Here is a 12234-nt window from a genome sequence, read left to right as displayed (position 1 = left end):
TCTGTAGCCAAATATGCTATGTCACTCATTTTAAAACAAAAACCCTCTTTGGGTCCCACATCCCTTCCATCTGTCGCACTCTTTTCTGCATCAGTTTATGATGAAACTCAATAAAAACTCAAAAATAAAAAAACTCCCCTCCTCTAAAACCGCTCTTGTCCAAATCATCAGTGATCTTGAGTTGCTAAACACTGGTCAGTTCCCATTCCTCAGCCTGTCAGTGGTATTTGACTGATCGGTCATTGCTTCTCCCTTTGGAGTCTGGGAGCCCAGGCTTGATCAGCTGTGGTTAGGAGACAGCCCATGGTGGTCCTTCTGTCTTTTGCTGGTTTTCCATGGTGTCATCCTCTTGGGCATACAGCTGCTCTGCTCTGGATCTGTTTTTCTCTGCACTCTTTCACAGAGACTTCATTCAGTGTTTGACTTTCTGTCTGCAGTCCAAACCCTTTCTCACCCTCCAACTTCATTTAATCAGTCATCTCTTGGGCATCATCCCTTGAAGACTTAACACACTCAATAACAGATGTCTGACCTCTACCCTGAGGCCTGCTCTTCCCCAAATGCTCCCCATCTCAGTAAAAGGCAAATTAACTATTAAGAGTCGGTCAACCCAAACACCTTGGGATTTTCCTTAAATTTTCTTCATATGTCAGCATATCTGGTCAACTTTAACATCTGACCTGAATCCAGCCATTTCCCACACTTCTTATCACACCTCTCTGTGCATGGTCCACAGGCACCCTTCACACAATTATCGAATCAGACTCCTCACTAGCCTCTCTGCCCCTACTCTTACTCTCAGTGAGACTTTAAAAAATGAGTTGGGTCTTGCCATGTCTTTACTCAAAATGTTCCAAGAGCTACCACCTATTTCTTTTTTTTTTTTAAAGAGAGAGAGAGAGAGAGAATTTTTTTAATATTTATTTTTCAGTTTTTGATGGACACAACATCTTTATTTTTATGTGGTGCTGAGGATCAAACCCAAACCCTGCGCATGCCAGGCGAGTTCGTTACCGCTTAAGCCACATCCCCAGCCCAATAACTCCTATTTCTTTAAGAGTAAAATTCAAAGTCCTTATCATGGCCTATATAATACCCCCAGCTTGGGCTGCTCTATTATTCTTTTCTTCTCCAGCCACATTGACATGACTTGATCTTCCTTGACTTGGACAAGCTTTCCCCAAATGATTTCATATCTGTTTTCCTCACTTTCTTTCAAATCTCTGCTCAAATGTCCCTTTATTTAAAATAGCTGCCAATTCTGACCCTTTATCTTTATTGATCATCTTACCCCATTTAGTGCCTTTCTTAGTAATTATCACTACCTCATATGTATTTCTTTATTTCCATTTTGTGGTCCTGGGGATTGAACCTTGAACCCAGGAGCACTCTACCACCAAACTACACCTCCAACCCTTTTTTTTTTTTTTAAAGAGAGAGAGAATTTTTAATATTTTTTTTTTAAAGAGAGAGAGAGGAGAGAGAGAGAGAATTTTCAATATTTATTTTTCAGTTCTCGGCAGACACAACATCTTTGTTGGTATGTGGTGCTGAGGATCGAACCCAGGCCGCACGCATGCCAGGCGAGCGCGCTACCGCTTGAGCCACATCCCCAGCCCAATTTTTAATATTTATTATTTAGTTTTCGGCGGACACAACATCTTTGTTTGTATGTAGTGCTGAGGATCGAACCCGGGCCGCACTCATGCCAGGCGAGCGCACTACCACTTGAGCCATATCCCCAGCCCACCTCCAACCCTTTTTACTGTATATTTTGAGACAGGGTCTTAAGTTGCTGAGGCTGGCCTCAAAATTGCAATCCTTCTCCTTCAGCCTCCTGCATTGCCAGGATTACAAGTGTGTACCATCGTGCCAGACTGACATATTTTTTTCTGTTTCCCACTCAAACTGATTACATATAAACTCCATGAATTCAGGGACTTTGTTTTGATTTTGCTATATTTTGTGTATCTACAACAGGCCCTCATATTAGGAAGGGGCTCAATAATATTTATGAAAGAAAAGCACTTTTAACAATTACATCTGTCTTTTTCTTGGCTTCAATAAGTGCTGATTAAAAGTGCTATATATCAGACTTATGATTTGTATATATTTTTTTGTGAATAATGGGCCACGCAAGCCTCACTGGTGAAAGAATGAAAGATGACAGTGAAAACCCAAAGAAGAGGGCATGGTTTAAGAGTGAAAATCATTTGACTCTTATTGGGTTCAGTATTCCAGAACCTAAGATTGATAAAGAACTAGCAAAAGAGAAAATGGCACCAATGGATTCTAAATGTCACATCAGGTCCGAAAGAAAAAAGGGGCATGATGATCACACATAAAAAATTATTTATCTTAAAAAATATCTTTAAAATGATCAGAAGGCAAATCTTTAAACACCTCTTGTGTAGATGTGCTTGAAAAAATGGGACTTTGCATTCTTATTTGCATCTTTACTGCTGAGCTGCTCACAGTCCAGGTAATCATTGCTTTGTTCTGTTTCGTCATCCCAAGGTCGAGTGGTGGGCATTCTTCAGAAGAACTGGCGGGATTATGTGGTGACATTTCCATCCAAAGAAGAGGTCCAATCTCAGGGCAAAAATGCTCAGAAAATCCTAGTTACACCTTGGGATTACAGAATCCCCAAAATTCGAATTAGTACCCAGCAAGCGGAAGCCCTCCAGGTAGCCAACACTGTACCTCTACTGTTCTCCTTCTGTCTTTACCAGCTTCTGAGCAGTACCAGGAAGCGTTATTAATTCCTTTGCATAAGAGAAAATAAATTATTGATGGATTCTGGCACTCTAAGATACTGTTTTTTAAAAGTTCTAAATATATAAGAACCATCTATTAAGTAGTCCGTGGTTAATAAATGAAGGCCAGAGAGAAATCGTCCTAGAAAGAGCTGTGTAGGACAACCTGAACGAACATACATTATCCAGCTGTCCAACCCAGAAACTTTCAATAGATACACTTTGCCAACACTAACAAGCTTTCTTCCAGCAAGAGATATAGAAATACGATCACTCTGCCCTGTAGGGATGATGTAGTGGTACTTCACAGAATCGATTATCCATAAAGGAAAATAGCACTGGAGAGAAGACATAAACAAGAAAGTTAGAAATTAAACTTTTCTTGTGGCAAAGAGTGTGGGCATTGCCCAATTTAATTCACCTGATGTTTTGCAGTTTTTGAGACACTAAGGCAGAATGTCCCCAGTCTGTAACCTGGATATTGTATCTTTACATCTTACAGTTTTTTGCAGACTCTCAGAGGTCAGTTGCAACTACACACATTCCATTTCCATAGTTTCCTGGACTTGTTGGGTAGTGACGTTCCAATTTACACTGATATCTTCTTTCCTACCCAATATCATCTTAAGACTTCAAAGAAATTAGAAGCCAGATGCAGTGGCACATGCCTGTAATCCCAGAAGTTCAGGAGGCTGAGACAGGAGAGTTGCAAGTGCAAAGCCAGCCTTAACAATTTAGTGAGGCCCTAAGCAATTCAGTGAGACCTTGTCTAAAAATAAAATATAAAAAAGGGCTGGGGTTGGGGCTCAGTGGTTAAACGCCCCTGCATTCAATTCCTGCTACAAAAAAGAAAAAGAAAAGAAAAAGAAATTAGAAAGTAATTCCCAAACACTTAAAATTGAGACTGCCATTTTAAAACTTAATTTAGACCATGCATAATTAGGTTTATCCCTGTGTTGCAAGTATTAACTAAAATGTATTACAACTGCTTTTCTTTAACAAACTAAAATTTCCAGTCTACTTATTTGATGTAGAGAGGTAATGCCTCCCTTCAAAGCAATGAGCCAAGCATTTGCAATGCCATCTGGCAATTCAGTAAAACAGGAAGAATAAAAATAAATAAAATAAACCACCACACACCAGTATTGCAAATTTGCCCCTTTCTTTGGAACTGAGTGCTGTTTATCTCTTGTTTGCTTGATGTTTCTAATTGAACCACTTAACTCCTAGTGCTTGGCTCATGTTTTATTTTTTCCTTTGTGCAGGACTTCAGGGTGGTTGTGCGCATCGATTCCTGGGAGTCAACATCTGTGTATCCAAATGGGCATTTTGTGCGTGTTTTAGGAAGAATCGGTGATCTGGAAGGGGAGATTGCAACCATCCTGGTGGAAAACAGTATTTCAGTTGTCCCTTTCTCAGAAGCTCAGGTCAGATTTCCCAGAGGCCTTTGATCTAGTAGCACACATTTTCGTTTTGCTTTTGTTGTTGTTTCATCATTAAGAAAGAAAAATCTTTATGCTATGTAACAACCCACTGTCTAAAGCCACAGAGTAATGAAAAAAATCTCACTCCACTTTATTTCATATTTGAACCAGACTGAAGTCTGCTTCAAGTGTAAAATTTGTTTCCTAGAGCCTCATAGTTCTAAAATTTTTACATTTTCCAACTGTGCTTAAAAATGACATGTCAATGTCCTGCAGTCAGTATACATCCATCCTCAACAACTGTAAATGTACTTGGTTATAGACCCATTGGACTCTACTCCCCTTCAGAGTTGTTCAACCAGAGGCTTCATAAAACTACAGGGAACAGATTCCTCTGATCCATACATCTCCAGCCCATGGGTCAAAAAAATCATGCTCATTATGAAAAAGTTTTGTAACCTTTACAGAAAACAAAAATCCAATGAACGTAAAACATCAGCCATTTCCATCACTTTATGGTCTTTTAAAACCCCCATAAATCTTGTTTATTATTCTTGCATAGCCATATTCATTGAGTGCACTTATTTCTGTTCTGCTTCTTTCACTTAAAATTATGTCTATGTATTGACATAGCCTACTTATTTTTAGTAGTTATGACAAATTACTGCATATTGATGTACCCTAGTTTGCTTAAACATTCCTCAATTGTTGGGCATTTGGGCTGTTTAATTTTTCAGTAATATAAAAAATCCTACTTCAAACATTTTTATCAACATTGCCTTTTTTTCCCTTTTGATCATTCCCTTGGAATGTAATCTTTAAAGTGAGATTACCAAGTCAAAGGGCATAAAAAATTCAAATAGCTTTCATTATGTATTGGCAGATTGTTTTCCAGAAAAAATTAGACCAGTTTGCATTACCATCAAGAGTGTATGGATATTCTTATTTTCATTAGAGTACTTGACAGGACAGGAGCTATAATAAGAAAATATTTTAGAATATTTTACATTATTAAATTTTTATGTTTAACATTAGTTTCTGGAAATTATTGGTTGACTTGTTTGGCGGCAGAGAAAATGTTAGAATAAAATAAAGTGTGAATTAGACTTCACAAGACTAGAGTTCTCTCCCCTTTCAGCCTACTTAACTGCAAATTGATGGTTTAAACAGGTAATAAAGGAGAGAAAATGTCCTAGATTTGTCCTGTTTAAATAATCTTTAAGGAATAAGCTTTGTATTATTTGGGACATGTTGATTTTTTTCCAGGCTTGACGTGAAAAGCTCAAGGACAGCCAGGCATTTTGGTGCATATCTGTAATCCTGGCAACACAGGAGGCTGAAACAGGTGGATCCCAAGTTCAAGGACAGCCTCCACAACTTAGGGAGACCTTGTCTCAAAATATAAAATAAAAAAGGCTGGGGATGTATTTCAATAAATTTCAGTACTGGGTTCAATCCCTAGTACTGAAAAGGAAAAAAAAAAAGGCTTAATCTTCATTTAAATAGATGAATCATTTAGAAATGGATTACATTATTTGTACTCATAAGCTGCTACTTCATTTTGTGCTAGCCCGCATAACTGATGAGGCTGGTGGAAATTGCGGGACATTTCCTGTCAGATTGCAAAGGTCCTCAAGGGGGTCTTTCTTTTCTGTTGACTCCTACTTTCCACACCCTCACCCAGGGCCTGACACATCTGGGGCATCCATTAAATAATGATTGATCAAAAGAAGCAAAATAGGTTGATGCAGAAGGTAATTGGAAATTAATAAATTTCTACATGGTTACATTGAAAATGTAAGAAAGCTTTTTATAGAAACTTGTGGTATATAAATTGCTGAATATTTGGCCTCTCATGTAGATGTGTGAGATGCCAGTAAACACACCAGAAAATCCTTGGAAGGTGAGTCCTGAAGAGGAACAAGAACGTAAAGACTTGAGGAAAACCCATCTTGTGTTCAGCATTGACCCCAAAGGTTGTGAAGATGTGGATGATACACTGTCAGTCAGAACCTTAAATAATGGCAACCTGGAACTTGGAGTCCACATTGCAGATGTAACACACTTTGTGGCTCCCAATTCTTACATTGATGTGGAAGCTAGAACAAGGTAAGATCAGCACCATGGTGTGTGTATGTGACTATTATTTTTTTTATCTGTGCTAATTTCAGATGTGCAAAGATTTTATGTTTGTACAATTCTGAAAATTCCTTCCAAAAAAAGTTGTGGTCATTCCCCCTTTAAATAGTAGCTTGGTCAATTTTCCTTTCCTTTTTTAACCTTTTTACACCATGATTCCTACTAAATTGAAATAGGTTAAATTTTCATGTAGTAATATACTACTTTTATATAAACATTGGATCATTACACTCCAGTTTTTGTTGCTCTTTCTTTCTTACATCAGTGAAAGAATATTCAGCCCAAAGGAGAATCATTTAGAAAAGTAGAAACATGGGAATCATTTTATTATGCAGTCTGCTGCACTTTATAAAGAGCAGCAGCCTTGGGGAATCTGTACTGAGGTCTCAGCCATTTACCTCTCTGCAGCCTATGCTGTCAGCAGTTCTGTTTCTCCCAGCTGAAGGTCAGTCACTGCATATGTGTCATTCGCAGGGCCACCACTTATTATTTAGCAGATCGTCGCTATGACATGCTGCCCTCTATCCTCAGTGCTGATTTGTGTTCCCTGCTGGGAGGTGTTGATAGGTGAGTTTATTATTTTTATCTTAAAAGTTTATCTTGGCCCTTTGAGGTACCTGATGCTCTCTGCTCAGGCCTCTTTCCTCTTCCAATATCTCTTACCACCCTCTCCCCTGTGGCCTGCTTTCCCTGTCTCCTCTAAACTCTGCTGTACACTTATTTTTAGGTAGCTTTATTTCTCCAGCCTTCCCTTCCCCTCTTTCCCTGTTAGCTTTTAAATTCAGCTAGTCTGGGAACAAATGTTTATAGCTTTATACACATGCATTCCCTGGTTGAAGCTGTTCTACATCAGAATAATGAATTTAGGTAGTTGTTCATTTATTATAGTTAAAGTTTATTTATCTTTAAATAGGTAATAAAATCATATAATCCAAATTCAGATTCCAAAAAATATTTAATGAAATGTTCTTTCCTATTGCTTTTTCTCAGTAACTTTTTAAAAATTTTGGTATGGGGACTGAATTCAGGGGCACTCAACCGCTGAGCCACATCCCCAGCCCTATTTTGTATTTTATTTAGAGACAGAGTCTCACTGAGTTGCTAAGTGCCTCAATTTTGCTGAGGCTGTCTTTGAATTTGTGATTTTCCTGCCTCAGCCTCCCGAGCTGTTGGGATTACAGTCGTGCGCCACCATACCTGGTGATAACCAGATTTTTCCTAGATTTAATATGTACACAAATATGATTTTTTTAACACAAAAAAGCCAGCCTTAGTAATTTAGTGAGGTGCTAAGCAATTCAGTGAGACCCTGTCTCTAATAAAAAATACAAAATGAGGCTGGGGATGTGGCTCGGTGGTCAAGTGCCCGAGTTCAATCCCTGGTACCAAAAAAAAAATTATCAAACTACTTTGAACACAAGTTACTTTGTGTTTTAAAAAATAGTGTATCTTAGGGCTGGGGTTGTGGCTCAGCAATAGAGTGCTCACCTAGCATGTGCGAGGCCCTGGGTTCAATCTGCAGCACCACATAAAAATAAATAAATAAAGATATTGTGTCTTAAATAAATAAAGATATAGTGTATCTTAAATTCTTAGAAATGGAATGTATCAAGGGTACATCATTTGTGTTTGGATCAATAAATTGACCTCAAGAATTTGCACCAATATATTCCTACCACTAAGGTATGCAGGTGTTTATTTCCCCACAGCCCTGCCAACACAGCGCATTGTATTTTTCTTTTAGGTAATTTGTTATTTGAAAACAATTTTTTTTTGTACCAGGAATTGAACTCAGACATACTCAACCATTGAGCCACATCCCCCAACCTGATTTTGAATTTCATTTAGAGACAGAGTCTCACCAAATTGTTCAGCACCTTGCAGTTGCCAAAGCTGGCTTTGAACTTACTATTCTCCTGTGTCAGCCTCCCTGGCTGCTGGGATTACAGGCGTGTAGTTGTAGAGGGACAGTAATGCCTTTGTTTTATTTTTATGTAGTGCTAAGGATCGAACCCAGTGTCTCATGCATACCTGGCAAGTGTCCTGCCACTGAGCTATAGTCCCAGCCTGAAGAATGGTATCTTACAGTAGTTTTATTTTTTTTATTTTGAGAGAGAATTTTTAATTTTTTTTTTTTTTTTTTTTCCGGCGGACACAACATCTTTGTTTGTATGTGGTGCTGAGGATCGAACCCAGGCCGCACGCATGCCAGGTGAACACGCTACCGCTTGAGCCACATCCCCAGCCCACAGTAGTTTTAATTTGTATTTTTCCTACTATGAGGAAAGTTAAACATTCTTATGTTTCACAATCATTTGTGCATCCTTTTCTGTGGGATTCTTATTCGTTTCCCATTTTCAGTTTGGTTGTGTGATCCATTACTGACTTGAGAACTCTTTAGATATGGGTAAATTAGTCTTTTTTTTCCAAATACAAATTGTGTATACATACATAAACACATTTTAGCAGTACTGGGCATCAAACCCAGGGCCTCACTATATGCTAGGCAAGTGTTCTAGCATTGAGCTACATCCCTAGTCCTTTTAAAATTTTGAGACAGATCTTGCTAAGTTGCCCAAGCTGGCCTTGAATTTGTGATCCTCCTGCCTCTGCCACCCCAGATACTGGGATTATAGGTATGGGTTACCACACCAACTAGTTTTTAAATGAAGTGTTTTGGTACCAGGGATTGAATCTAGGGGTGTTTAACCACTGAGCCACAACCCTAAACCTTTTTATTTTTTGAGACAAGGTCTTACTAAGCTGCGGAGGCTGGTCTGAATTGTGATTCTCCTGCCTCAGCCTTCCTGGTCACTGGAATTATAGGCGTGCACCACCACACCCAGGAAACGTGTTTTGATGGCAAAATGGTTCTTTGCTGAATGAACATTTGCTAAATTAAGCTGTCATCAAGACTGGTACCTTAGCTTACTGTCATCCTATAGAATCTAAAAGGCTTTGCTGTATTATCCTGGGAAGCTAAATAGACTCTTCTATCAGTGCCAGTATATTCTAGTCAAAATGGAGACCTGTAAAGTAGATTATGTATTGTTACATATAAACTCATTTCAGATTTTTTCAGAACTTAGAACCTAGCCTAACATCTTTGATTAAAGTTCAAATACATTTTGATTTATTATTAGTGTGGTTAGATTGAGTAATTGGACCAAAAACCTGTAGTGATGTAATTTCTTTCAAGTTACATTTAGGGTCAAGTTCTGTTTGCTTCAAAAATAAGAGCTGAATAGTGATGTTGTTGATGTTACTGGTTTTGTAGGTATGCTGTAAGTGTCATGTGGGAATTGGATGAAACCTCTTATGAAATTAAGAAAGTGTGGTATGGCAGAACCATTATTCGATCAGCTTATAAACTCTTCTATGAAGCAGCCCAGGAACTACTGGATGGAAACTTCAGCATTGTTGATGATATTCCAGAACTTAAAGACTTGGATGAGAAGAGCAGACAAGCCAAACTGGAGGAATTAGTATGGGCAATTGGAAAGTTGACTGATATAGCTCGCCATATCCGAGCTAAACGAGACCGTTGTGGTGCCCTGGAACTGGAAGGGGTAGAGGTTCGAGTGCAGCTCGATGAAAAAAAGAATATTCATGACCTCATCCCCAAGCAACCCCTGGAGGTCCATGAGACAGTGGCTGAATGCATGATCCTGGCCAACCACTGGGTAGCCAAGAAGATCTGGGAGAACTTCCCTCATCAAGCCTTGTTGCGCCAACATCCTTCTCCACACCAGGAGTTTTTTTCTGAGCTCCGGGAATGTGCTAAAGCAAAAGGCTTCTTCATTGATACACGGTATTCCTCCTTTGAGGCAGGCAGATGAATGGCAGGAAGTACTGTACACTGGCAGATCTTTATTTTTGCCATGTTGGGGATCAGACCCAGAATCCTCCACATCTAGGCAAGCACTCTATCAAGCTATGTCCCCAGCCCTTTTTATTTTTTTTAAATAATGTTCACTAAGTTGCCAGTGGGCTGGCTTTCAAACTTGGAATCCTCCTTCCTCAGCCACTCAGACAGCTGGGATTGCAGGAAGACACCACAGTCCCTGGCTAGTTTAACTATTTATATACATATGTATTTCCTGGTTTGTTTATTTAGTTTTATGTGGTGCTGGGGATCAAACCCAGGCCTCAGGCACACATGCTAGGCAAGTGCTCTACCACTGAGTTACAACCCAGCCCTACTTGTTGGGTTTTAAAAAATTATTTTGAGCCAGGCGTGGTGGTACATGTGTGTAATCCCAGGGGCTTGGGAGGCTAAGTCAGGAGGATTGTGAGTTCAAAGCCACCAAAACAACTTCGCGAGGCCCTAAGCAACTCTGTAAGACCCTGTCTCTAATTAAAAGGGGTAGAGATGTAGCTCAGTGGTTGAGAGCATATTTAAAAAGAAAGGCTGCCAGGCATAGGCAACTCAGGAAGTTAAACCAGGGGGGACTTCAAGTTTGGGGCTAGACTCAGCAAGATCCTGTCTCAAAATTTTAAAAAAAAATGAAAAAAGGGCTGGAAATGTTATCTCAATGGTACATTGCTTCTGGGCTCAATCTCCAGTACCCACAAAAAAAAAAAAAAAAAATTGACCTGTATTGGATTTTTGGATTTTTAAAATTAAGTATTTTAAGAATTTAACTTGGGGGGCTGGGACTGGGGCTCAGTGGTACAGTACTCGCCTAGCACATGTGAGGCCCTGGGTTTGATCCTTAGCACCACATAAAAATAAATAAATAAAATAAAGGTATTGTGTCCAACTACAACTAAAAAATAAATATTTAAAAAAAAAAGAATTCAACTTGGGCCAGATGCAGTAGCACATGCCTGTAATCCTAGTGGCTCTGGAAGCAAAGGCAGGAGGATCACGAGTTCAAAGCCTGGCCTCAGCAAAAGTGAGGCACTAGCAATTCAGTGAGACTTTGTCTCTAAATAAAATACAAAATAGGGCTGGGGCATGTGGCTCAGTGGTCAAGTGCCCCCGAGTTCAATTCCTGTACCCCCCACAAAAAAAGAATTCAACTTGGGAGTCTGGGGCTGTAGCTTAGTGATAAGCATTTGCCCAGCATGTGTGAGGCACTGGGTTCGATCCTCAGCACCCCATAAAAATAAATAAAATAAAGGTCCATCTACAACTAAAAAAAAATATTAAAAAAAGAATTCAACTTGGTAAGAATTTAACCACCTACTATTTACAAGAATTAACTCAACCTAGTATTATTCAGGACAATGCTTTACTAAAGAAATTTATTTAATCTGTGACATTCTTCTTTTGTCTAAATCCTAAAAGCAAACTAGATTTCTGTAATTAAAAAGAGTTGCTTCTGAAATGTGTCCAAAAGAAATTTAACTGCTGGCAGATAAAGGTAATCAGACCAAAAAGCAAAGGGTTCCCCATAAACCCTTACTTCTACCTTAACTTTGGGACTACATAAAGGTTTTTCTGTTCTTTATTAGGTCCAATAAAACACTGGCTGATTCTCTGGATAATGCTAATGACCCCAATGATCCTATTGTAAACAGACTGCTACGCTCTATGGCTACGCAGGCTATGTCTAATGCACTGTATTTCTCTACTGGATCATGTGCGGAGGAAGAGTTCCATCATTATGGTGAATGATAAAATTTTCTTCTGTATGACTGTAAGCTTCAGCAATTTGTTTAAAAAGCATAGACATTTTTTGTTAATTCTGATGTTTTGGTTTCTTTCTGAAGGTCTTGCATTAGATAAATATACCCATTTTACTTCTCCAATAAGAAGATATTCAGATATTGTAGTACACAGATTGTTAATGGCAGCCATTTCAAAAGATAAGAAAATGGAAATGAAAGAAAATCTACTCAGCAACAAGGATCTTGAGGAATTGTGCAGACATATCAACAACAGAAACCGAGTAAGAAGACATTTTACA

General features: G+C 38.9%; 1 protein-coding gene across 9 annotated transcripts in view; it reads left to right on the top strand.

The window, feature by feature from the left end:
* Positions 1-12234, top strand: part of Dis3l (DIS3 like exosome 3'-5' exoribonuclease) — a 38262-nt gene that overhangs the window by 23171 nt on the left and 2857 nt on the right. For 6 of the 9 annotated variants that reach the window (XM_078049420.1, XM_078049419.1, XM_021727728.3 and 3 more), the window contains 7 exons: positions 2518-2687; positions 4022-4183; positions 6042-6289; positions 6794-6886; positions 9597-10130; positions 11780-11934; positions 12038-12216. In XM_078049420.1, coding sequence (XP_077905546.1) covers positions 2518-2687; positions 4022-4183; positions 6042-6289; positions 6794-6886; positions 9597-10130; positions 11780-11934; positions 12038-12216 — 1541 coding nt within the window. The remainder of the gene's footprint in view (positions 1-2517; positions 2688-4021; positions 4184-6041; positions 6290-6793; positions 6887-9596; positions 10131-11779; positions 11935-12037; positions 12217-12234) is intronic. The other 3 variants (XM_078049421.1, XM_078049423.1, XM_021727732.2) reach the window with 3 other exon arrangements.

The sequence above is a fragment of the Ictidomys tridecemlineatus genome, chromosome 5, assembly GCF_052094955.1.
Source record: "Ictidomys tridecemlineatus isolate mIctTri1 chromosome 5, mIctTri1.hap1, whole genome shotgun sequence".
NCBI lineage: Eukaryota > Metazoa > Chordata > Mammalia > Rodentia > Sciuridae > Ictidomys > Ictidomys tridecemlineatus.
Note: the sequence above shows the minus strand (reverse complement) of the source record. Positions and strands in the feature narration are given on the sequence as shown.